The 27419-nt window shown below is 42.0% G+C and overlaps 1 protein-coding gene across 2 annotated transcripts in view; it reads left to right on the forward strand.

Moving 5' to 3' along the window:
- The first annotated feature begins 11162 nt into the window (after window positions 1–11162).
- TAF4B (TATA-box binding protein associated factor 4b) overlaps window positions 11163–27419 on the forward strand; it is a 72102-nt gene continuing 55845 nt past the window's right edge. For both annotated transcript variants that reach the window (XM_057397662.1, XM_057397663.1), the window contains exons 1-3: window positions 11163–11628; window positions 25644–25792; window positions 26636–26743. In XM_057397662.1, coding sequence (XP_057253645.1) covers window positions 11334–11628; window positions 25644–25792; window positions 26636–26743 — 552 coding nt within the window. In that variant the 5' untranslated portion in view covers window positions 11163–11333. The remainder of the gene's footprint in view (window positions 11629–25643; window positions 25793–26635; window positions 26744–27419) is intronic.

Here is a 27419-nt window from a genome sequence, read left to right on the forward strand (position 1 = left end):
GACTGTGGGCTTTGATAGCAGTGGGAGTCTTGAACTACACCAGACAGATCCATCTGGTACCTACCAGTCTTGGAAGATAAGTGTCGACTTTATGTGTGTTATAAATAGTCTGTAAGTATCTAAGTACTTATATGTAAATACTGCATATATGGACTGCATGCAGAATCAATTTTATATTTAGAAGTTTTTGCGTAGTCAGTGCATGTCTCTCACACTGGTTGTTGAATTCTGAACCTAACTGCAACAGAAGGAAGGTTCAAGCCAAGTCACTGAAGCATGCTTGGCTTTGGAAACAAAGTTACAATAATCTGTAGCCAAAATACATCAAGAGATGTAAAAGCTTTACAAAGGCTTAATGCTTGCTGCAAGAAATTGTAGCCTGTTCATGCAGGAAAATAATATCCATCCGATGTGTTTTGTCTTTCTTTGTGTTTCTTTTGTTCACTTGTCATTTTTTATAGACACTTTTCTATAGAGATACTTAAAATTCGCGTATCCGCTGAATTTGAAAGAACACAAATTGCAGCTAGGCCATTAGTGGAGTTTTGTACCAGAGAATTTTTGAGTCATACCTTGCTCTTGATCACAGGTTTTTGCAATTGACTCAAGCAGGACTGGAACAACCACGGCATATGGCCTATGCACACTAGCAGCTCTCCCTGTCGGTGTTGCAGCTGTGCTGCAGGAAGCAGTATCAAGAGAGCAATCTGGATGATTATATTCAGGCTTCCATTCCAATTGCTGGGAAACTGTTGAATATGTTGGTTGGTCACGGAGGCAATGACCAAGAGTAGAAGTAATATTATTAAATTAAGACAGGTAGAGGCAGGGTTGAGGAAGTCCTCTGGCTAAAGGAACGGGCACACGACTCCAAGTGGTGTCATCCATACTTCGTACTCAGTCAATCAGATATTTACCACCTCAGTTTACTGGAGTAATGTCACTGCTGAGTTTGTGCCTAATGGTTGCCGAAAGCTCTTACAATGTGTGAGCTCATGGGGTACTCCTCATTAGTGAACAAAATTGCCAAAGCACACTTTTTGTCCCTTGAGACCACATTTGTACCAGACTCTCCTTACCCCCAAAATGAGCCAGCTGTATCACAGCTCCCCATGTGTGCCAGAAGCCATTGTAGCAATAGAGATAACCAGGCTCTGTATCCATCCACTGATGACTTTCAAGTTCTGGCATAGGTATAGCTAAGGCAGCTGAAAGTTTCTGGGGTGGGTTAGTCTATACCAACAGGAGTAACGTGCACCTTCACTGCTCAGGCGGCTTTGGATTAATTCTGTTTTGTAAGTAGCTACCAAACTTGGTGGGAGAAAAGGTTGGAGAGAGATAGTATGCCAGCATGTCGTAATAGTTTCCATGCTTCGGTTATGTATAAATGGGAGAAATTTTTCTGCAGAAGAGACTAAAACTCCCCCAGACTTACAAGTGTATGTGCCTTGGTGAAGGCAAAATCAAAGATCACATTTGCTGTGAGGCAAAAAACTGAAGGGCTTAAGAAGCCTTTAACATCTTAAACTAGTTTTATGTTTTGTTGCATATTTTATTCATTTCTCTGTCCACCAATAAAATAAAAAATCCAAAGAAAAAGCTAAATAATGAATATCACTTCTGTATTAACCTATCTTTGTTTCCAAGTGTAGTTTTGTCATATAAGTATTCCTCATTACTGTGTTGATAGTGTAAATGCTAGTTTGATCAAATTGATATTTTTTGCCATTTTTTCTGACACCTTTTAATGTGGTTGATGGCTTTAACATAGCTGCTAGAATTGGCAAGTAAGTAAACACTTTGCATTGTTTCTAGTTAAGCAACTTTGTGTGGAAAGTTGCCTTTTAGATAATTTAATATGTAGGATAATAGCCATTCTTGCTGTTAACATTCTCTCTCTCCCGATTCCCCTTTTGCTCTGAGATTTGGATTCTTAACGCAAAGTTTATGGACAGAAGGTAACAAGAAGTCCTAATTCCTCCTTTCCTAATTATTGCATGTTTGTTAGTTTTTATTTTTCCCAAGGTGAGTGTAGAGTAGAATCATAGCATCATAGAATAGAGTAGCAGAATTACTTACTGATGCAAGTGGAAGTATTTTTGCTTTGCAGTCTCCTATTGTTCTATACTGTGATGTGCCCATCACGTTTTCTTGGTTTCCTGTCCCTACCTGTAGTTGCTTCTTATTCCCTAGTTTTGCCTCAAGAATGTAGTTAATTGGATTATGGTTCATGTTTTCTGCTTGATTCCCAAGAGCCAGAAAGCAGGGAAGTCCTAGCCACCATCTGCTTTTTTCACATCCTGTGGATTTCTTTCATCTCTAATGAATTCAGACCAAAACACAGGCCACTGTGCTCATGAGCTGTCATTATACTGCAAAGGTGGTTTTGAGCTAGCTGAGAAAGAGTTCTGGAGCATGCAGATAGATATTGGATAGGTCAAGCAATGAGCCCATGAAAAGCTGAGGATTTACAGAATCTGACAACTGGTTTATTAATGACAGTATTCTAAACTTGAAAAGAAAAACAACTTTCTGAATGTACTTTATTCACTGTGAACAGTGCAACACACTGTTCTTGTCATTCTAATTTTAATATGAGAAAATGCCGATGGAACCTTGTCTGCAGGACTGACAGAGATGTGTTGGCAGTTGAGCCAGATATGGTGAGTTGACTAAGCCATGGCATGGATGGAGATGATCATAATCCACTTCTCAGTAAACCCACATGAAACTTCTGCCTACCTTACACTTCCCTTTTTCATGAACAAATGTTAGTGATTTTTTTTATTAGTAGTACATTAGAATAACTTTATTATTATTAAATGTCAGAGAGGGAAAGATAATCCTTGAATCACTACAAATATTTATTAACCGGATACTGGAAGAAAAGACAATAGCTGCAGCACTAGAAGCCACTCTGGCTCACTACACACGTGCACACTTCAATTCACTGGGGAGCTCTGACAGCAATTTAGATGCCAATGAAACTGGAAAAGGTTTTGAACTCTGTTTGAGAGAAACCCTGTGCATATCTTTTTACAGTTTTGAAATTTCTGTCCTTCCTTTAGTTCTACATCAAAAGAGGTTTTGGCAAACACAGAGTTGCTAGAACAGTTTACATAAACATGACTGGCATTAAACACATTTATGTTCCCAGATACCTTAAGATCAAGCACTGAAACATTAGCAGAGTCCAAGTAGAAGCTGCAAGGGGAAATCATTGACCTTGCAGACAGGCAAGTTGTGCACTGCATATTGCATAGTGGTAGTGAAGGAGTCCCAGTATGAATTGTTTACAATTGGTTGATTACAGCAGGTAAGTTAATGTATGTGGTGGTGAGATTTTTAACTTCCTTTCTGTCCTCCACAGGCCAACACAATTGGTGACAGTGCTAAAACCGGGGAAGAGTTTTTGGAAAATAACTACCCAGGGGAAGCTACAGGAGCTCAAAAGAACACCACTGCATTAGCAGTTAGCTTTTCAAAGAAGAAATCCAGTACAAAGCACATAATGCTTGAAGAAAAGCTTGAGCTTCTTTCCTTCATGAAATTGTGAAACATTTGGTAAATATACTTAAGTTTAATGATTTCATTGTATGCTATGGTGCAAAATTTGGTGGAAAAAACACTGAACTTGCTATAATAAGAAGAAACTAGCCAAGACAGATGTGTTAATGACTTTATAGGAAACAATGATATAACTGGTACACAGCATCTTCTCACAGAAATTATTCCAGGTGACACCTGTGCATTCAACTTGATGTATGAAATCTCCCCTAACATCTGGTCGTACAATGTTAGGTGACTTTTGTAGTGTCTCTGTAGATTGATAGTGCTGGGAGCTATAGTGATTGCAGCTAATTTGTAATAGTGTAAAACACTGTTGGGAACATTCCATGCAGGAAGCAGTGTAGGAAGGTGTATGGCAACCTGCTAGTTGTGTGGGTTCTATTAGATGTTATTGCTGTCTTTGAAAATGTCAAAAATGATAGCAGTGTTTTATCCAGAGTGATTCTTATCACAGTATTTCTGACATGCTGTGGTCTCTTCATAGCTTAATAGAGTCTGTTTCTATCACAAATGGAAAATACAGGCTTTAGAGAATATACAAAAGTTTACGCTACAAAGGTTACCAGAATACATGATTTTAATTTTTTGATTAGTTACTTCAATACTTACCACATACTACAAAGTATTGCCAGCAGATTGATAGAGGTCGTCCTCTCTGCTCAGCATTGGTGAGGCCGCAGCTGGACTGATGGGTGCAGTTCCAGACCCTGCAGTATAAGGGAGACATGGACAAACTGGAAAGAGTCCAGTGAAGGGCCCTGAAGATGGTGAAGATGATCTCTCCTATGAGGAAAGGCTGAGAGAGCTGGGACTGCTTACCCTGGAGAAGTGAAGGCACCAGGGGACCCAGTCAATGTCTATAAATACCTGAAGGGAGGGTATGAAGAGGATGGAGCCAGGCTTTTGTCCATGGTGCCCAGCAGCAGGACCTGAGGTAGCAGTCTGAAACAACAGGAGCTTTTCTCTAAACACCAGGATATACATTTTTTGTTTGGTTTGGGTTTTTTTGTTTTTTGTTTTTTCTTTTTTTCTTGTGCTCAGAGTTTAAAATACCCCTCCACCCCTTCAAAAAGGGGGGAAGTAGGAATATAAATCTTATTATTCACCAAAAGTGATAAAAAGATAAACCCAGGTATTCTTTGCAGACACTTCTCATTTTTGATCAAGCAAACCAGCTCATTCGAAACATCCACAGAACTACTACTAAAAGTAAGGAAGATTGCAGTTCCAGGTTCAGAAATCATGTATTTCCATGCTTTAATGCTTTGTGTGTGTTAAGGGTGAATCAAATTATGAATTCCCAGTGGAAGACCAGCAGTTCAGCTAAAAAACCTGCACCTCCTTAATCCAAGATAATATACAAACACAGGGAGGTGGAAATTAAGTGCACCACTCCAGCAATAGTTTCCTACAACGTGACACTTATGAGGATAAAGAAAAACAAGGACACAACCTTGTCATTTGAAGGAGAATTCTAATAGCTGGCATAACTACCCATGTGTTTATAAAAAGCTTAGAAACACAATTAAATATATTACATATATTTAAATTTGGGAAAGTACCTAGTGGAGTGTATTTCCTACTGACATCTGAGCTTGTTTAATACTAGTACACAGTATGAAAGAACAGGAAGACACCTATATGCCACACAGAATTCCAGTCTCTGTGTAAGGAGGTAGGTGAACACTAACACCCGTTTTAATTTGTCTGCAGTTGAATTTCAGTTTTTACCGGTGTAGTTTATGTTACAGCTTTTGCTCAGCCTTACTGTGGCTGGTGTTAAGCAGTGGGAAGGGGATGCAGCCCTGTTTAGCCCCTCTGGCAACTCCACTACTGGCTGTTGGTGGTCTTTTAATTCAACAGCACCTGACTCATATGTGATTCTGACTGAATCGCTTTGAAATGCTTTACAAATATTTAGCAGCACCATTTTTGCTGCTAAATAGATTAACTATATAGGATGTAACTAAATAGATTAGAGCATCACAACTGGTAATCAGTGGTATTAATCATTTTGTCTTACTCAGCTTTCTAGTGCAAAAGATACTGAAATGCAAGTTGCAGAAATAGGGAAGGGAAAACGTCTGAGAAGAAAAAAAGAATAATACCCAAGTCACAGAACAATGATAATAGCTGTTATGTCTGTGAAGTTCTAAGAGGCAGTAACTGCCTCCAGTGCACAGAGGTGCTGAATTAACCTGTTTCTTCTTAAGCTGAGTTCTGTATGTTTCCTGAAACTTGATGGAGCTACAGTTGTGCTAAACTCAGTATGCTTGCACTGTGTAAAGAGGCATATATTCACATACTCCTTTTTTTTTTGTCTTGCACATGTATTTGCCACAGAAAGTTACTAATGTTTTTCCAGAAGCTGATGACTGCCCTCAGTTGGTGTTACAGGACATGTAAAATCCGTCAACAGAACCCCAGAATTTTTTCCCCTTTCCTACTGTTACTTCACTGAGAAGATGGCTGGTCTCTGAAACAGGCTCCCCAGGGAAGCGGTCATAGCACCAAGCCTGTTACAGTTCAAGGAGCATCTGGACAACATTCTTTGTCAGATGGTTTAGTTTTAGGTCATCCTGTGAGGAGCAGGGTATTGGACTCTGTGATCCTTATGCGTCCCTTCCAACTTAAGATATTCTATGATTCTGTAACTTTTTGCAAATGGGATAGTTAGTGGTCAGTGGTATTACAAGTCCAGTAAAGTACTGATTTTATGTTCTGTTTCATTTACTAAGTGTTGTAACTCTGTACAATGACAAATAGAAAAAAAGGTCACGTAACCCATGACAAATAGATTAGCACTATCACTTTACATAATGCTGTATTATTACAGGCCACTGCAGCTGCAGTGATAAACCTGCTTGCTTTTAGTGAATTATACTGGACAGCAAGTACAACTTATTAATACAGTTATGTAAGTCTTAAAATGGTAAATCTTAGCTTATTTATTTATTTATTTATTTCTCTTTCTGTTCCACTGAGAATTAATTTGTGTCCAATGGCTAAGCCTTTCCCCTGGAAGTGTTCAAGGACAGGTTGGACAAGGCTTTGAGCAACTTGGTCTAGTGGAAGGTGTCCCTGCCCATGGCAGGGGGGTTGGAACTAGATGACCTTTAAGGTCCCTTCCAACCCAAATCATTCTGTGATCTATGATTTTAACTCTGCCTATTCCCTGTTACTGTCTGTTTTCAGCCACCCATTTCTATTGCTTGTACCCATTCCTCCCTTCTTTCTCTGTCCCTTAAAGCCTAGCCTATGAGGTATGTGTGCTTCCCTGACCCTCCAAACCTCATTACATCACTTCTGTGGCTTCATGATGTAGCTTTGGGTTTCCCAAACAAGCAGCCAAGTAGCCTTTCCTCTGCTGGGACTTAACATGTCCCACTGTACAGCTAAGTTCCCTGTTCAGTTAGCTCTCTTGTTATGAGTAGGTCACTACAGTCACCCAAGCTTTACGGCTTAGAATAATGTAAAAGTATATGCCTAATTATTTTGTTGTACTTTCCTGATGTAGTTTTAAATGATGTATAAGGTTTTAAAAGCCACTGTGGATTGTACCTCATGGAACAAAGAGTTTGACTTACATAAATGTGATGCTTGATTGGCATTTGTGACCTGAATGTCCAAAAAAAGCTGGCACATCCATAAAAGATCATCAGTTGAGACAGAAAAAAAAGAGTAGACTGTAACACTGACTGTAAAGTAAGAAAAAAAATCTACTTAAATTGCAAACTTGATGTAGGGGTGGGATTACTGAGGATATTAAATACCCAGCTGTGATTTCACTTTGTTGTTATAATTAATAAATAAATTCACATTTGCAACTGTGTTCCCATGACCTAATCTTTTTAGCCATATCTTCTATGCTGGCACCTCCAGTTAACCCATTCTCATTTGTTTATTTATTTTTTAAATGAAAATTTCTATTCTGTGAATTTTACTGTTCTTAACTACAGTATCTCATTTATTTCAGTATCTTTTCCTGAAGAGCAAGTGTTCTTTGTTACTATTAAACTTGTTTCATGGTAAGCTTTTATTTTTTCCCATTAACTATTTTAACTAATGAGATTAAATCTTCACACCTTTTTCTTCCCTTTATGTTGCTGTTCCATGCTTAAGTTAATTCCACAGTGCTGCCAGGTCTCTGTCATTTAAGAAAAGCTTAAGGCAAATGTTACAAGTTTCTCATTCCAGCTAATTTACTGGTAGTATTTAATTGACGATTTATCAATCAGGGGAAATAAAACTTTTGTAAATTGGATCACTGACAGATTAAAAACCCTAAAGCATATTAGATGGGTTTATTGGGATTGTAGGAAACTAAAACCAAAGCACTGGATGTGAAACTGATGTAAAATCTTAAGGACTTTATGGAGGTCCATCTTCAGAAGAGTTGAGACCTGCTGTCTGGACAGAAATTTTGGAGGGTGGATGTTTGGTTTCAAATATGCTATTTGAAAGCCTCAAGAAAGTTTAGAACAGCAGAGACCGATTAAGTCTATGCTGTATAGGTCTTGGCTGTTGAAAACAGGCTACACAGACCAAACTCCAGGCAGTATATAACCTAATGACTCCTGGAGAAGAAATCTTAACTTGTCTGCAGTTATGCTTTCCTGTGCCCAGATGGTAAAGAATATACTTCTACGTGAACATCAGATTAATCTATTCACTGGTTATCTGAAGTAGCAAAGCACGTCAATTTGCCAAGGCTCAGCATTCATGGAATGAACACTTGGATGTATCTTTGTCTGACTTCAAAAAGCAGTCACCATGTTCATCAGTATCTCCTGGATAAGGTCGTGGCAGGCAGGAGAAGCTGCAGACAAGATGATGACTTTAGTCAGAGTTTTTCAGTGCATGGGTTTTCTTTGGTCGTAGCAGTCACCCAAGAAAATAAAGATCATTTAAAAATAAAACCAACAAGCTCCAGGTAGTAACAAAAATAACCTTCCTCCATGTGCTGTAACTTGTTCAATTATGAAAATGCTTTAAAAATTCCAGATTACTTATTCCTTGCTATTCTGAGTTTTTGCATTTCTCTTAACTTGGGTAATAAAGACTGCATACTAGTAATGTTTAGTCCTTATTGTAACACATTTTTCCAGTGTTGTAAAAAGACTCTTCCTTTTATTTCCTGTGCAGTTTCATAGAATGATGAGTGCATCTACTTTATTTGGAGAGGACACTTATGGCACTTTGTTAGCCCAGTATTTTTTTAAGACATGCATATTTCTAAATCTTCTAGGCTTTGTGCACTGGTTAGTTTTTCTTTTCTCTTTATTATCATTGTGCTATAATACCTTTTCCTGTGTTGTCTTTCATGTAACTTCCTTTGCCTCTTTTGCAGCCTCCTTATGTTTTTCTCTCACTATGCTGTATTTTCAACTTCCTCTTTCCACATTCTGCTGTGCCTCGCAGCTTTAGTGCATACCTTCTGTCTCCTTCAGCTGTTTCTGTCTCTTCCAGATATGCTTTCACTCCTGAACATTTGCATGGGGATCTCAAAGATTCCTTCAGAATCTGAATGGCCCCAACAAGAGGAAAAACTCGGCCTTAAGTAATAAGCCAGTTGTTCTTCTGAAGTCCAAGAAGAGTGGGCAGTGTGCTTTCCCTTGCATCGTCCTGCTACTGGTCACTGTTGGTCTTTACTGGAACTACAGCTTCCATGTCTCCTGGTCTCTGAACATCCTTTGGCAGGTGGGAGATAACTCACTGTACCCTGGTCGTTACTCTGCGTGTAATGCAGCTTCCTATGTGTTAAGAAGTGATGTAATTTGCTCAGAGCTCTAAGGGGTACACAGAGACTGCCTCCCTCCTGTGTTACCATCTTGCCTGCTCTCACTCTTGGGAATTGTAACCACTGCTGCTGCTGTCACCCATTTTGGATTTTGGGATGAGTTTGTTCTGGAATGGCAGGCACAACGAGAGCTGAGGTAAGGCAAAGAGCTGCAGCGATGAGGGAGAAGGGATGACATGTGAGAGAGAAAACACTGTGTTTGGATCCTAAATAGGGTTGGGGTTTTGTGTTCCTGCATATAGGCTTGAATGACAGTGTTTCTTATCTCGTATGTTGTGAATGCAGGTGTGATAGCTGCACTTTCTGCAATCTGTCAAAGCTACCAGTGTAGCAATAGTGAAAGCACAGCAGGGCAAACTTGACATGCATGTAAAAGATTCAGGCACTCAGCCTGCCGGTCCTTCATGGCTGTTGTTACCAGTACTAGTGGAGCTTGAGAGGGTACAGTTGTGACTGCACTGGAAATCAATGTGGCCATATGCTTTCAGTTCTCATCTCAAGCAATTTCTGTTCTGTAGCTGTATCAGTTAAAATGCTGACTGCATTTTAAAGTAGTGATGCTATGGAATCAAGCAAGGCTGAGAAAGGATATGGTCAAAGAGAGGAGTGTTTCCTTTGCTCCCTCAGACTCGGAAAACAGCAGAGCATGGAACTGCACTTATTTGGGCATGGTTCATCTATTGGGGCATGGAAAAAAAATGTGTGTACATTCTTACATTCTGTTCACATGTTACGTGATCTTCAGCGTATCATCAAGTATTAGAGTTTATTGTCTATGTTTCTATCTGAAAAATGTAGTTTCAGAGGGTAATCAAAAGGAAATTTTTTTCTCTCCTAACATTTTGTCAGACTCTGCTTTTTGCACCTCTATAAGGAACTGTACATCAGGCCTTGGTTTTATAGTCATCTTATATGTTGTGCTCAACTTGGGCATATGGGCAACACCCCTCAAGTTTTATGGGTAAAGAGAAACAAGTGCATAAGCATCCTTCAAAACCTACTGGAATTTAGCCCAAACTTGGTTATGATATACCACTGTATTACTGAAGGTCATGCTAACATCCCAGTCAAACGAGCAAAGACTTTCAGCTACACTCTACTGACTTTAAAGGCTGTGTTATGCATCTCCTATTAACCATCACATTTGCTTTACAGGGGAGGCAGGTGGCACGTCCCTCCTCAGCCCTCCTCCACATCGAGCCCTGGGCCTGAAGGTCAAACGGGACATCCCTGTCCCCCTTCCTTCTCACAGGTACGCGCTGCTTTCTCCTTTTCGGCCTGTCGGCAAGTTCAGCCGCGCTCCTGAGCATAACGCGACACGGGGATCCTTACCCTCGCTGGCGCTCCCGTTCTCAGAGGCAGCGCAGAACACCTGCAGCCCCGCTCTGCCGCAGGGAGGCGGCCGACTGCAGGCACAGCGCCCGGCTTTACCTTCCCGAACTACTAAACCCTACGCCGCGGGCGCAGGCTGGGACAGCAGCCGGGACCCGCAACGAGGGGCGGGGGGGACAGCTGCTCCCTCCCGTCTCCCTGTGAGGAGACCCTCCCTGTCCCGCAGGCCGCCGCCGGGACTCCCGTGGTGCCGCCGCATTGACCAGAGCCGGGCTCCGCCACCGCGTGGCTCGGTAAACACCACAGGAGCGCGGGCTCCGAGGAGCGCCGGGGCCGGGCCGGGCCGAGCGCCGCCGCAGTAGGTCGCGCTCGGCGGCGTGGGCCCGCCCTTTGCCCGTCCTCCCACCGCCCTCTCCCGCCCGCCCGGCCTCCTTCCCTCCCTCCCGCCGCCGGCAGGGGAGGCCGGGCCGGCCGGGCCCACGTGCGCGGCGCCCGGAGCCGGTAGAGCGCGGTCACCATGTGTTTCCCCGAGCGAGCCGGCGGCCGGGGCAGCGCCTGAGCGTCCTCTGCCCGCGATGCTGCGGGGCTACGCAACGCGGCCGTCCCCCGTCCCGTCGCCTCCTCCTCCTCCATGAGCACCTCGGCGGCGGCCCCCGTCAGGCTGATGCCCGGCGGGCACCCGGAGCAGGCGGCCACCGCCGCGCCGCCCCCCGCACTTCCCGGCACCCCTGCCGCCGACAGCCTCGCCGCCAAGGTACCCGGCGGCCCGGCGCCCTCCGCCGCCCCTCAGCCGCCGCGCCTGGCGGCTAGCACCGGCGGCCCCCCGGCGGTACGGGTGGTCTCCACCGGGGGCCCACGGCCAGTGGCACCCAGGGGTCCGCACGCCACCACTCTCCAGTTACCGGCCAACTTCCAGCTGTCCCCAGGTGAGTGAGCCCGTGTCGCGGCTGAGCGGGCATGTCGCTGCCTGGGAGCGGGTCGGGAGGATGGACGGACGGCCACCATACCCTTGGTGCTAGGGACGAGCCGTAGCGAAAGACGGACGAACGGGCTGACGAGGCAGTCCCCGCTGCGGGAGGGAGCTTTCCGGGGCTGCCCCGAAAGTTTGGGGCGAGTTGCTGTTCTGCACCGAACTTGTGGGAATTAGGGTGTTCGCCTGGCCTTCAGGGCACAGGAGGCGGGAATGGGTGAAGCACTGGGGATGCTTGTGTGGAAGGATGGATCTGGAAGTCTCTGGATTAGGGCAACTTTTTTACTTTGCTGTATAGCACGAGGAGCAGGAGGACTAAGCAAAAAAAAACAGCGGCCAAGTTGCCTTAATTTGTGACTTAGAAAAGACTAGATCGAGGCTTTCGTGGAACTCGGGTGAACGAGTGACGCCGAGAAGTGGGAGCGTGTGTTAAGAGACTGACTGCAAAGTAACTCCTGCTCCCACTGTGAGTCACACGGCTCTTAGGCCCCCTCTAAGCAAGCTGTCCTGTTAGAATCGTTCTCACTGTTAACAGTCAGGCCGATGTGAAGTGTTACTGGAGCAGCAGCAAAGAAAATACTAATGTAGGAATCATGTAGTGCTGATAAAGATGGCTTGATAAGGGCTCCTACCTGCACTGTCTCGCAAGAGGAAGAAGGTACTGTCCATTCTAAACTTCCCCGTCAGGCTGTATTTAAATGCCCCCCCTTTTTTTTTTTCCCTTACAAAACCCCCCAAAAAAGTGAGTTTGTTTCCACTGGTCTTGTTCTCAGTGTATTGAGACCCAAGATGTAATGTAATCACTTGATTGCCATTTGTTGCTATAATTATTTCTTGCCAGGATGGTGCCTTTGTTGGAGCAATCTGTTGCAATTACTTTCAGGTAGGATTTTGCCTGAAAGGATGACTGGTTTTACATTTCATTCCTGTGCTGCTGGTGCATATTTGCATTTTTGTTTTCGTTTTTTCTTTTATTCTTTATGTTCTCCCCCCTCCCTCCCCATCTTTATCAAAGACCTGCAGCTCTCAAGGAAATATATAATGCTAATGTAATTAGAAAAATAAATGTTTTTAATCAGTAAGTTTCACTGTAGATTTCCCAGCACTCACATGATGATGCTATAATGTCTGAGTAGTCAGCAGTCAAGGATGAGGCTAAATCCTTGCCAACTTTCCTCTGAAATGAATCGTGATGGAAATATATTAATTCTTTTGTAGTAGGTCTCCCCAGATGTTCATTGTTTCTATCTAATAGTTCATTTTCTGGAATGTATTGGCATTCAGTTAAACATCATTCCATGGGGGTGAATGCTAATGCAAGTTGCTTGTAATTTGGGAACTACAAATTAGCAAAACTTTTGCTTTCTGTAGTAGCTTGGGGCTGATTGCATCAAGGAATGCTGCTGTCATCTGATTTGCATCGTGGCAATAGGCAAGCATAACAAAAGTAGCGTTACCCCTTGGTTGCATCAGCTTATTTTCCTTTCTCCTGGGACAAGAAGCAAAGTGATCAGACTTTGTATTGGAAGTTCAGAGGTGCTGGTAGTGTGCAGCCTTGTCAATGTAGCTGTACGGAGTTTGCTGCTCCAGAAGGAGCACAGAAGTTGTCATATCTCAAATGGATCAGTGTTTCCGGGAAACCTATCTAAATAATTGTCCTAAGAACAATGTGAAAGTGCATTCTGGCTATAACAAGCATTAGGATTCCACCTCTGTCTTCTATGTGGATTCAATATGTAATAAATAATCAAATCATTCAGGAATTTAAATGCAAGATGAATAGCATTAAATATACAAGCGGTAGTCTCCTTAAAAAAGGAAGTGGAATAAACCAACGAACTTTTAGGCTTGGAAAGTTTTTGTTTCAAATAAACGGCAAAATCTCTAGCCAAGCAGTATAAAATAGAAAAGGGGTAATGCACTTGGCTTTAAAATCATGGCACTGAACCTGGGGCACCTGCTAAGAAAAATGCGTATGGAAAGCATCCTCCCCCTGAGTTTCAAAGGGAGGTACTTGAACTAGCTTGTTTGGAGGAAGGCTGGACAGCACTGCCCTTACTGGTCATCCTGAAGTACTCATGAACGGTTTGTGGCCTGGAGTTTACATTGCCCCTGTGCTTCTACAGGACTGCAGTCTGGGAAGGGAAGGGCATCAAGGAGACTGTATTTGTGCTTGGAGGACAGCGAGTCATGGATTTAGGCTGTTCTTTCTCTTCCATCTCTACCTCCCCCTCTCTCTTGTCCAGAATAAAGCCAGGAGGGAGGGATGGGAAGGACAGATGACTGGGTATGACTTTTCACTTCTCTGAGCACAGATTGTCCCTCTGCCCAGTACCACTTTACCCAGTTGTGCAGGAAAGATCATTGAGCCTCCCAAGTTCTGCGCATCTCGCAGGACCCAGGCTTGCTCATGAGTAGCAAAGGTTTTTTGTCACTGTCCTGGGTTCAGCTTTAAGTTATTTTTTTCTCCTTCCTAGTAGCTGGTGCAGTGCTGTGTAGAGGAGATGCTGCCTTTGAACATCAAGCCCATCACCTTCCAATGGTGCCGGTTTTCAGCTGAGTAGCCAAATGCTTAGACCAGCTAATCCTCCTTCACGCTGAGGGTATCTCCTGTACCAGCAGTCAGGAGGTGTTAAGTCCAGCCTTATGTCTGCCCACCACCAGGGGTTTTAGCACTCAGCAGAACTCCAGCAGGGGACCGTATCCTCATATACAGGGACAAATTGTGCTTTGAAGGTTTGGTTGTGGTATTTTCATCTGGCATGCTGTCAGCTCATAGACTGAATGGTTGGGCTGTATCTTCCTAAATGGAGGGCATTTGTATGATGTACTGAAGGAACCCTTTCTCAGTTGCCCTTTCTGTTGACAAGAACATGACAATAGCATTTCAGAGGGCTTGTAACAGTATGTGGTGCTGGCAGTGAGCAGAGTGGCATGGTGAGTGCAGTACTGCCTCAGTCCTGAGTTCTGCTCTTTGTGTGGTCTGTGCTGATGCTTGCAAAACTGTGAATATCTTGTGTCATGGACCATCTGCTTAACAAATTGGGTCTTCGGTTAACTTGAGCTTAATGTTGGGAGCAAAAATGGTTTGGTTGTGCTGTAAACAGGAAGAAATAGTTAAAGGCTTAGGAAAGGGAAGGAGTGGCAAGTTTTCGATGGGCCATGACAAATGTCTTTATCTCACCTTGGTGTCTTTGGGCCCTGCACCACTTTGGAGACATGGAAGGTGGAGCAAGAGCATAAAAACACACAGAGAATGTTGTTCCTTGATTTCTTCTTTACTTTTCTTGACTTAGCTTTTTGTCACTTCTCTGTTCTTGCAGCTTTCATTCTGGCCCTGGCCCTGGAATGTCCAGGCAGGCATTCAGAGGCCAATTAGCAAATCTATCTGCTTCTCTTGTGGAGGGATAAAGCAACAAAGGGCTCGACTGAATGCTAGGGATCCACCATTGTTTACCTTAGGATCTGCTTACAGCAGGAAGCTCTTCAAAAAGAGCTTACCTGATCCTGCTGCTGCTACTGTCAGGGCTATGACAGCAGCTGCCAGCGTTCTTCACTGTAGCATCAGCTGCCTCTGCTGTGTGTATTTCTGTTTTATGCTTTCTGTTATTGCTAACACCAGTGGGCCTGAGGAAGTGTGGGGTCAGCAAAGAGAAGTTTCCCTGCGTCTGCCTTCATTTGCACTAGTAAGCTGGTGCAAGACACGGCTGTTGTAGTTTCTTCGGCACCTGACTTGGAGGGGGATGGCAACAGGTACAGGTCCTTGGTTTCTGTGTGCAGCTCGGTTATCTTTGGATGTTTTCGCCTTGTCCCTGGCAGGTTTTCCACTGCCTACAGCTTATCAAGGCTGATAGTGGGTAACTGCTCAGGAGGCAGAACCGCTGCTTATGGCAGGGGGCAGGCAGTCGGCATGCGGACACCTGCAGGTGGGAGGGAGAGGACTGATGTGGGTATCCCAAAGCTGCGGGGGGGGAGGGGGGGTACAGTGCCTGATCTCATCAGGTTTCTCTTAATTGGATATAGAAAGGTTGGTGAACATCTGGATGCTGCTGCCTTCTGCTCTTGAAGTTGGCCTAGTACCTCTCAAGTGCAGTACTCCTCCTCCTCCTCTTCGTGTTGTAGTTATGTCTTGGTTGTAAAACCACACAAGGAATTCGTTATTTTCATATTCCCACTTTGGAATAGGAGAAATGCTGATTTTAAAATACTGCTTAATTTGTATTATGTTTGAGTAAGTAGGAGGAGGCTATCTAAAGATTTCTTGTTTCAGCATGCCAGAAAAAAAGACCCTAGAAAATCTTTCAAGGTCTGCAGTTTCTGGATGTTAATAATATCATGAAGTCTGAACATAATACTTGTTCTGTAGGATGACCAGTAGGAGCTAAATAATACATGGTTGCAACCTTTTATATCCCAATAGCATCTGTTTAGCAGGTTTATACAGATAGATAGATTCTTTGCAAACTTTTCACATTAGGCAACACCAGTCAACTTTATTTACTTATTTCTGAGGAGGGATCAGCAAAGCTTCGTCAGGCTTGAGGAACTAAGTTAAACTTAAAAGTAAGTAAATGTCTTCTGCTGTAAGAAAGCAGAAATTTCAGCTGCCCTGTGGGACTTGATTTTGCTTTCAGGACTGAATGTGTCTAGCAAACCATGCCTTCTTATCATTAAATGCATAGTCCTGTGGGAATTAAGATTTAAATCTTGGCAGAAGTTATAAAGCCAGCTTCTAGATTTACGATTTTCACAAGACCCAGATGCGTTCTGAATAGTGAAGCGCTGAAATAAGGTGCTTAGCAAAATTAATGTTAAATCCTGTTCAGATTTTGCAATCAATTGGAATGTATTGCAAAAGTTTCCAGCTACAGATTGGTGAATAGTAAACTTTTTTAGTCCTTAGAAGGGAGAGAATGTGAGCCTGAGTTCTGTGGCTTTTGCAATATTTAAAGGACCCCTCAGCTTGTAGAAGTAAAAATGGCATCATCTACATACAAGTGACAGCTGGAAGAAGTACTAATTGTATTTCATCATTCTTTTCCCAGAGATGCTGATAAAGTAGGTAAGCTCATGAGTTGTCATGTTGAGTAGTTTTCAGTGCCAGATACTTTTTAAAGTTGTCTTAGAGAACCAACTATTTGTCATGCCATGTGGTAGAAATCTGTGCTGTGTTTAGTGGGTAGGATTCGATTTTACAGTTGTATATGTGAGTGTTGCTTAAAGTTGCAAAGCTTCTGATGACTATCAAAGATGAGTAATAAGTACGGCCTGAACCACTTAGACAAAAACCCGAAAGCAAATACTTCTTTCCTTAATTCTTTTTGCTTGAAGCCAACTTCTATGAAAGCTAACTTCTCTGAAAACTATGATGACTTCAGAAGAAAAATGTATATAATTGCAAAGTGGAAGAGATCACAGTAGATGTTTTTAAGTGGTTTGCTATTCAAATTATCAGGATTAAGATGTGTTCTGCCATCTGGGTCACCTTTTGAACAAAGTCCACTAACTGATCTTTTGCACCAGCATATTGATAGTCTCTGATCACAACTGAAGCAAGATAAAAACGGCAGCAGATGGAATATCCTTGATGCTGATGAGAAAATCTAGGGTCTGTTAAGGCTGGAGATCTCAGTCATCTTACTGGGGTGATTTGGTGAACTAAGAATGGTCAGATGTAATGATGGTACTTGGTTTTCATAGCTTGTGTTTGCAGACCTCTTCTAAGTGCATGATTCCAGTTTGGTGGAGGCAGAGGAGATTGCTTTGTTAGTACTGGCTGCTCCTAGGAGTTGCCTGGGAAATCAAAGTTCCTTGCTCCAGGTCCAGCTGACTGCTCGGTGGTGTCTTACTTGGCAGTCTGCTTGGGGCAACTGATGGTGTGTGCTGGAGGGGGTAAGTCTATTCAGACCACCTTCATATATGTGGCTTGCATACTAGCCACTTGATAAATATCACACTATTTTTATGATAGTTTCCACAGTATAAGTGTAGGCAGAAGCTAATGCTTCCATGAAGGTTTTGCGGTCTTCTGCAAGAATTTTTGTTTGCTCCATCCCACTTAGAGCTGGGTGGTAATCAGTGTTAAAATTCAGTGTTAAACACTTGTTTGGCCTCTCCGAAATAAGTGAAAATCCATCCAAAGTGAGGTGAGTACGTATTTCTAGAGGAAATTAAGTGAAATTTAGCCTTCTGCTAGTCCTCATGTGAACACCAAGGAAACAAGTGTTCCATTGCAAAATTAATCTCTATTGAGTTGATTCTCTTCTTATTTAAAGGAGACAGAGATTTAAAGGGGACTGATGTGGTCCTTTATTAGAACTCTAACAAGACAGCTGTTACGTTTTTAGCATCTGTTGGTTCAAAATCAAGTTTTATCCTACAACACTCTGTAAATTTCAGTTTTCTCTGTAGCAGCTCAGTTTTCTAGAAATGTTAAGTGCAAGATGTTAGCATACTTTCTGGTCCTTACGGATATGGCTGCAATGTGCCAAGGATCTAACTTGCTGTTTAAAGAATTTGACTCCAGAGAATACTAGGAGTACACAGGAAACTAGAAGAGGTTGTAGTGTATAGATTCAGTGCCTTTTCCAGTGCACTAAGAATTGTCTTGAAAGTAAGGAAGTGTCACTTTGACTCTTTTGAGGGACTGTTTCGCTTCTATCAGCTCTGCAAATATTTGAAGATCCTTCGTGAGGTAACTTGGGTCCCAGGGAACTTTTAAGTCGGAGCATCTTATCTGTAGACAATCCTGAAATTCTCTGATTACTGGGTAGGAAAGCAACCAAGTCTCAAGTAGCAAAGTTGCAAACCACAAAGATGAGGTGGGGAAACACTGATGGGAAATGATCCCAATTGCTGAAAGACATGGCCCAAGGACAAGAGCTAGATGTTTTCACAGTATCAAGCAAGACTCTGCGTTGTGGAGCACATTGGACAGGAATCTCATGTGCCTACACACAATAAAACCAAAACCTCTTGGGATTTGAGTGTAATAAATATACTTTGAGTTCGAATAGAAACAGTAGTGCCATCTTGGAACTATGCCTAGAAAACATCTATGACCTGTCAGTTACTTACAGCCCCTTCAAGAATCAATGCAATGTCCAGATTTTCTTTAGATGGTTTGTATGGACATCTGTTGTTTGCTATAAGTAAAAGGGACAGTTGTATTTTTGCACAAGAGTCCTACTGTAACTGTAAAATTGTGTGGATATAAATATATTCTCAAGTAATGAAGCTCAATTGTGTGTGCAGTCAAGGAGAGCTGAAACAGGGGCCTGTATTCTGTGAAAAGGCATCAGCATTATGGGGGCCCAATTGCTAGTCTGTTAAATAGATACTCAACTGGGCACCAAAATGCATTGGTGAACAGCTAGCCTTTAACAGCTTGGATAAAACTTAGTGGTGAAGCAGCATGTGAAACTTTACTTCAGACTTTTGCATTTTTAGCACTTAGTATCTAGTTCCTGGAGGAAGGGAGGGAGAGGAGACATTGTTTATGCTCTTCAGAAAGATGCATGGTGTCCATTATTCCAAACTATGTGAAACAATAGGTTATCAGACTCTGTTCCATCCTGCTTAGAAGAGATACCATCATTCCTTTCCTGGCTTCCTGTATTTGACAAGGCTGTGTCTGTACTGGATTTTTCAGAAGCTGGTGCCCAGAACCTTGCTAGAGAAAGGTTGGAGTTCCTGGAGACTTCCCTGGGGCTGTGTGCCCCTCAAGCTCTTAGTGCGACAGAGCTGTGGTGGTGGTTTGAATAGCTGCTCACAGGAACCCAGGCAATCTGGGGGACATTAATGCTAGTGAAACAGTGCTATCAACTGGACAGTGATGTCTGTGGTTAGGGCTAGTCCCTGGCTGGTGCAACCTTAAAAGTTTCAGTCAGAGTCTACAAGAATTTGCAATGTAGTGTTTATGCAGTTGGGAAAGATGCAATCAACTTCTTTAATGAACTTGTGGGAATAACATTGTATTGCATTTTACTTAGGTTGTCTATGTTCTGTTGTGGCATGAAAACATGCTGGGATTATGCCTTTTGAACTTTTCTTCTGACCTGGAAATTAGTGAACTACATGTCTTGGGGAGAGCAAGGTGCCTTTCACTGGAACTCAGAATTGGGCATCTCATTTGTGAGACTACAATATCTACACGCTAGATAGTCAAAGACCTGTTAATACAAAAACTTCCCTAGAACAGAGGAAAAGAGCACAGAGGGTGATTTCTGAGATATGTCCATACTTTGTCTGAAAACATGCAGCCCAAACATGTTAGAGAGATTATGCAGGTAATGTAAAAGTTAAGTCACTTCAGTGTCAAACTTGCCTATTGTGTCTTTCGCAGTTATTTCATTAACGCATTCTGCCTCTTTAACAGTCAGTCTACAACAAAACACCACCTTGATATGATCACTGCCTAAACACTCTGGGTCTCTAATAGTGTCCAGTCTGGGTCTGTCTTATTCAGCCCTGTACTGTGTTTTTGTAGCTTTAAATGATGTGTTCTGTGGGGCTCAATAAATGGGGTTGAAGAAGGAAAAATGCTTTTTTTTATTATTTTTTTTTTAAGAATGCCTTTAGTTGGGTTAAGAAACTTAAAAACCAATATTCCTTTCTACTTGCCATTTAGTTTCCTGCTAAAACATCCCCTTTAAAGCTTGGTCTTACTTTGTAACTGCCTTAAAAGCTATCCCTTTATTTTCAGTAGTTTATTGAAAGAATGAGATTTGTTTAGGAACAGAGGGCACTGAAACATTACTGTTGTAAAACATTTTTGCTGTTCACTTACCATTCTGGGACCTGAAAGTCTCATTTAGCCCTGTATTTGTAATTGGAGTTAAAGTGTTGGCTACATACCTGATGCAGGCACCCCTTGTTTTGAAATAAGCTAAATTTTATCCTTCTTTGAAAGCGGCTGTTGTAACTTGTGTTCTCTTAAAATGGGTTGTATCTAATGCAGTTAGTTCTTGCTTGTACTTTATTTTAGGAGCAAGAGGCTTATTTTTGTTTCCTCGTGTTGCTCCCCAGCCAGCAGTTCTGAAGGGCTGTTGTGTTGAGCAGTTTTGTTGGAAACCATGTAATCAAAGTCATGGCTTAACTCGACAACTCAGCTTCATGTGTAACATGTGGTCTATCTCCACTGGAGCACACCTGCTGTCTGGCTCATCTCAGGAGATTCCTTCTGGATGTTCCCCTTCAGAAACAGCCTCAGGCTTGTCTTATGTGGTGAAAGTTGTCCTTATGTGGGATGCTTGGTGTTCAGTGCTGATAGATGAAACCCTGAGCTTTGGTTGGCAGCACAGCTTACATTAACAATAGTGTGGTTTCCTTGACACCATTCCCTGAACTACAGTGAAGCCCGTGCACGTGGCCTTATGTTCAGTGACATAAACTGATCTCTGCCATGATCCCACAGCATCTTGTTCATGTCTCTGGTGAATTTTGGTTCTCTCTCTGTAGTTGTGATGAAGAGGTATCTGGAAGCTGCTGCTCCTTCTAACCTCTGTTTCTTGATTCCAGGTTGAATGCTAAACACAGCTACAGCTTAGAAAATTTGAAGTGTATTCTAACCAAGTTCTGAAAAAGCTGGATTTCCTTATTGGTGGTACTGGGACAACAAAAAACTCATAGTTGAGGTATCTCAGGTTTGAACAGCAAATAGAATTTTAATAGAAGGCCTCTGGTTTTCCTTGGCACACACTATTGGCATGCCTAGGAAGAGGCTATTGTAGGTTGTGGCTGCCTGAGCTTTGCAGGAATGATGCTGGGCACTCTTTCTGGAGGCATGGTTCCTGGAGCTCCTGTTCCAGGAGGTCAGGTCACTGGGGAGAAAGGGCATAGGTCTCAATGAGACCTCTTTAAGGTATGAAGCTATAGCATGGCTGCTCTTGAGTAGCTCTGGAGCAAGCTGAGCTGGGGTTTGGTTGTCAGTTCCTTCCCCTTCAGACTTGCTGAAGGAAAGTGTTCAGGGAACAAAGGGCTGAAATAGCTGATTTTAGTTTAACTGTCCTGTCTGGCAGTCAGGAGAAAAATAACTTTCCAAAGGATTTTTTTTCTTGGCAGGATAGGCAGAATATACCCAGAGGCAGAAGTCTCAATTCATTTTAAAAAGGGCTGTTTGTTAATCTGCGAGACACCAGAGTCCTCCAGCAAAACATGCAAGAACTCATCCCTGCTGGTAACCAGTCACTTTAGGTTTTCTGTTTGTGACTGGAAAATGGGAAGAGCCTTGTAGCCTTACTCTTACTATCAAAGTGCATAATTGATGAGAAAGTTTTTCCTGTTCTCTGAAAGAACTTTGGTAAAACCATCTTTCTTGGAAGTATTGCCTGAAAGAGGGCACCTTTGGCCAAAAATTGCTTTCTAGTGAATGCAACAGCTCTTGATAAGAAATATTATCTTTCCCCCCCCAAGTGAAGAATGTGGATTCTTGCACTTATCTTCATTTCTGGTAGCTGCATGGGTCTGTTTATGTGACCTTTTTATTGATAACCTCAAGGTTACCGCCACCTGTTGTTCCCTGTTTCAAAGTTGTGCAGATGTATGTGGTGTATAAGACTTCAGACATTGAGTTTGAATACCATGGATCCTTTTCTTCTGGCAGAATACACTTCCCGTGTCTCCTCTTCGAGTCTGCACTACTGACTTCAGTGTCGGGTTGTTGCTTTTGTTTCAAGGCAGAAAGGGTGTATCAAAAGATTGGCAGTATTTTTAAGTCATGAAAGTATACATAAATTATGGCAACCAGAAGTAAAAAAAATAAATGCCGTTCTCAACAGCTTTCAAACTGTTTCAGACAATCCATGTGCCAGTTTACTGTCACTTCATGACAGTAGGTTGTAACTGTCCAGAATCGTGTTTCATGCTTGAAGTAATGTCTTGTGGCTCTTCACTGTACAAATCTGTAGCTATGACAGCCATTTCAAATTTGTTTTCAGCTTTATTCGTGCTAGCATCAGGAATTTACAGTATTAAGCCTACAAAAGCCAGTTAGTAGATTACTATGATGCTGGGTTTGTTGATTTTGTGAGTTGTATTTTTGCTAGCTGTCAGAAGAGCTGCTGACATGAAAAGGCTACCAGCATATTAAAAATTTTGCCTGTCATGGTTAAGCTGAACCCAGGACACTGCCAAATGGAACAGAAATAGGGAAATAACGTTTGTTCCAAGTGAAACAGGTTCTTACCATAACTTACATGGAAGTAGACAGGTATCATCTCAGTCATATATTCCAATCAAGGCTATAACCACTGGAGTGGCCTTAGGTAACTTCTATGGATGCTTGCACCAAGAACAAGCCTAAAGTTACTTTACAGTGTTCTGGTGAAGTATGGATGTCCTTACATTGACTAATCCTGTTACTAGGAGGAAAGTTGATTTATATTTCAGGGCACAGTGCTGTTGGTGATGTTCAAATGTAAGGGACTGCTGGGACTTGTTAATAGTTTAGTGGTTGTTTTTCGTTTACTTTTGTTTTTTGAGATGTTCATGAATTTGCATGTGAACTGTACTGTATTTGTATAAGCTTGCTAGCTGTATTGCCCTTGAGCCAATTTTGTCAAGGAAATTCTCCCCCATTCAAGTGACTGAAGGATGGGATACTCTTCAGGCAGTCTCCATCTCTGCCAAATGTTACCTGAAACTTCTGAAGAGTTTCAACTAAGAGCAGGAAAAAAGCTCCAACCCTTATAACCGAGTTGACTGGCAATGATGCTGTTTCTGGTATGCAGTACAATTCAGATAAGTAGAAGTTGTGCTTTTGACAGCTTGGCTTAAAAAACAAATTTAATGAGTAGTGACAAAATAGCCAGCTATCTGAAAGCAAACCACTTAATGCATTCCAAATCTCTAAGGGAATTAAATGATAAACTTATATGTGCCCTCTCAAAGAGTAGAGCTAGCAATGACATTTTTAAGCAAGTTTAGGAAAGAAAAGCCTTAAACCTCCAGTAGCAACATTTTGCCATCCTGAATGTAGACCTACAGAGAAAAGCTATTGCTATCAAAATGTGTGGTAACGTCAGCTCTCTTCTCTTAGAATCTACATGAGCGTGTAATGTGAACAAGGAAAAAACTGCCCTTTTTCTGACTGATGATGAGTCAGATGCCACAAATCACTGAATAAGATGGCATGAAAAGAGAATTAGAAATCTGATCTGTTTTCTGTGATTACAGTTATTCATTTATTAAATTAGAAGATCCATCTGTACCTGAATATAGTTATAGTCAAGACTTCAGTGGAGGAGGAGAAAGCTGAGTTGTCAGATGGAGTAACAGGATTTTTCTGCGTATGCAACTGTCTTGTGCATCTGCCCCATCTAGTAAAGGCTGCTTGAGAAAGGAAGGAATGTCTAGATGCTGCTCTTGCAGTCTCAGTTTCTGTGTGCCATGTAAATGGCAATATGTTGATGTTAGAGTTTTATACCATATTTTGTGTTGTCTTGCAATAATCCTCTTATGTTTTTAGATGTGGAGGATGAAAAGCTGTTTCTAAGCATGTGGTTATAGCTTGATCTTTTTTCTTTTTAAACAGAACCCAACTTGCAGAGCTTGTGGCTTTTCCTGTTGCATTCATTTAAACTTAGACAGAAGCAGTGTATTGTACACTGCTGGCAGTGTACAGACTGGCAGAAGTCTGTATTGTACAGAATGTTTTGACAGCTTCCCGACTAACCACGTGGTAAAAAGACTATTTCATTGATGCAGCCTTGTTTTACGCTAGGCAAGATCGTGCGTGTGCATGGGAGATCTGGTTTGTTTTTTATTTTTCAGATACTGGATAACTCATGAGAAAGTTTAATAAAGCCTTTAAGTGAGGTGTTAGAGGATGGTGGTTTTAGTGGTGGACTCTGCAGCAGCTGCTGTTGAAGGTAAAGGAGATGTGAGGCACCAGCAAAGGTAGGATGCAATGTAGCTGCTCCCTTGAAGGATCTGAAGCCCTTCAGACCAGGGATCCAGCTGGCATTTTGTGTTTTCGATCCTGATGAAACTCTGGATTTTCCACTAGCCCTTAGGGGAGGAGGAGGCTTGGGTAGCCGAATGGTTTCCAAACGCAGGGAACATGGGACTGTGTTGTGGCATCTGACTGATTCTCATTAAGGTGGTTTTCACTTGAAAGCTTTAGTAGAAATGTTCATTATTTATCTGTTTAACTGCTTATCATTATAGCTGATGGGGTATGAGAAAGGTGGTAAGAGTTGAATCATGATGGGCTGACACTGCTGTAGGTTTGAAAGGAAAACAAGGAAGGAAACAAGGCAGAAGTCTCTTTCCCCCCCCTTTTTTTTTTCTTTTTTCTCTTTCCTGTTGGAATCTCCCTATTTGGTTGTAAGCTGGTTTGATTAAAAACATTCATTTTAATGCTTCTGAACAGACCCTTAACAGAGGGACAGCTTCAAATATGGCCTTGGCTTTAACTGGACACCTCTGCTCTCTGACTGATGGGGATTGTCTTGATATAGGCAGGTGCACTGGTACTAATCAGGTTTCAGTTCCCATTGCAGGTTTTCTCTAAATCGTATCTTCACCAGCTATGTGCCTAGATGTTCAGAAAGTAAAAATGTGTAGAGGCAGCCAAGTATGATAGTGGTGATGAATTTTGCAGGTTGAAGAACAGCTTAAAGGAGTTGCTGTTAAAGTAATTGCCGAGTGTGTGGGGTTTGTCTGTCTTTTTAATGTCCAGGATATCTTTTTGACTCAAATGATGCACTTTGCATCTTGTATGCATATAGTGTTTTGATGTGGCTGTCTAGTTAAGTTTTTCTCTTGGCTTTAAGAATTGTTTTCTGTCATAAAATGCAGAGTAAAGCTGATGTATGCTTAGCTCTTACATATCTTGGCAGCTGTTCCTTGGAGTAAGAAAATAAATATTACATTACCTTATCAGTGTGGTCTAGTTATTTCTTCCACAGAAGCATAGGAAAGCCGTAATACTGCTTAATTTTTAACAGTCTGGATGTTTTTCTCCAACAGGAACAGTTCTTATCAGAAGCAGTAGTGGCCAGCTAATGCTAGTATCTCAACAAGCAATAGCACAAGCACAGAATCGGCCACAAAATAACACAAGTGTGAGACCATCTGTACCGACCACCACACCTGCAATCAGAATATGTGCTGTACAGGTAACTGCTCTTATAGCTTTAATTTGATGTAGCTGTATGTTATGTAGTTCCAACAGGGTTTGCAAAGAAGTTAGGGAGGGCTAAATAAGCATTTGAACACTTTCTGAGCAGCATGATGGTGTTTGGTTTTGCACATAAGCATCACCATGTACTTTGCTTTCTCAGTTTTAAAAAAATCCTGCTGGCCATTACATATGGTATAGTTCAAATTAAGGAGTGTCTCACTGATGATGATGACGATATAAAGGGTTTTAAGAAAAAAACTCACCACTTCCTCCCCTCCTGTCCCCCCCCCAAAAAAAAACCCAAACCACCACAACAAAAATAAACCCCACCCAACCCCAAATGAAAAAAACCCTGCTTGAATGGTTACTGTTAATAACTGCAGCCTTGCAGTCCTCTGGTTGGATGCTTCTGTAAGGCTAAGTGGAACTGAGGACCTTTTCCATGTCCCCAGGATGTGCCTCCTTCCCTGAGCTCTGATGGCTGTTTACTTTCACCTCTTTTAATGTGGTCAGCACGTAAAAGTGGGTACAAAAATGTGACTATCTGCATATTTCTTGCCAGTATGCTCATCCTTTAACTGTTTTATTCTGATTAGGCATTATGTCTAAATGCCTCTGCATCAGTTCTTGAGTATTAAACTGGTAGACAGACAGCTTCGTTGAAAGTAATTAAACTATATGGACTATGTGAGTGATGCCTATTGTTACTGTAGGAGTAGGTGTCCTGGTTTATATTGGACAAGAGCAGATATTAACTTCAATGTCAGTTTTGTCACTGATTTGTCTGACAGCTGTTCCCTTCACATGTATAATTATTTTTTTCTTAATTATTTTTGAGAACTCTGCTACCCAGTTACTAAAGAAAGTAGCAGCTACTTCTGTGAAAACAGTATCTCAGACAACAAATGCTGTGGCTTCTACTGTTCAGCCACTTGCTGTAATACAGGTAGGTGGCAATTTTTATAATGTGGTGGAATAAGAATAAGTGAGAGAACTGAAGAAGATACAGATGCATTCTTGTTATTTCTTACTCTAATCAGTTTTTCAGTAAGCTTGATAACTTCTGTCCTCACAATAAATTATTTCCTGAATGTCTTTTTTAAATGCATAATTTTATTATGCTTCTGCCAGTGTATGTCAGATCATTTCATCTCACTACAGTAAAAAACCACATGAACAATGGATAGAATAAATAGTTCAGAGAGCCATTTCCAGTGCTTTTGTACCCTGTGACAGAGCTCCTTCAAGCTGAAGCCTTTCTGGGAAATGGAGAATTCCTAATGCTCTCTGTTGGCATTCCCTGATTCCTTAGGGGAAAAAAAAGTATACCTAAGATGATGTTGGGTGGAAAATGAGCTGTCTGCACCATTCAAGCTGTTTTTCATATGTAGGGTTCTTTTTTTCCTCTTGTTAAAAACTGAAGGAAGGTCATAACTGAAGACCTCTGTTCTCCAATTGAGTTTGGTAGACAGATTCCACAAATATGACTGTGAATAGACAGTCTCATTTCCTAGGTTTTATTTCTGTTTTTCCAGAGAAAAATGTTGTAGGACTCTTTTGAAGAAGCTCTTGCTACCTGAAGGGTATGAGAATTTCAGATACAGTTCGTCCCCTGTTCTTGG

Source organism: Pezoporus wallicus, unplaced genomic scaffold, assembly GCF_028554395.1.
Source record: "Pezoporus wallicus isolate ANWC-B61680 ecotype Strahan unplaced genomic scaffold, APGP_CSIRO_Pwel_v1 contig_227, whole genome shotgun sequence".
In the NCBI taxonomy this organism is placed as follows: Eukaryota; Metazoa; Chordata; class Aves; order Psittaciformes; family Psittacidae; genus Pezoporus; species Pezoporus wallicus.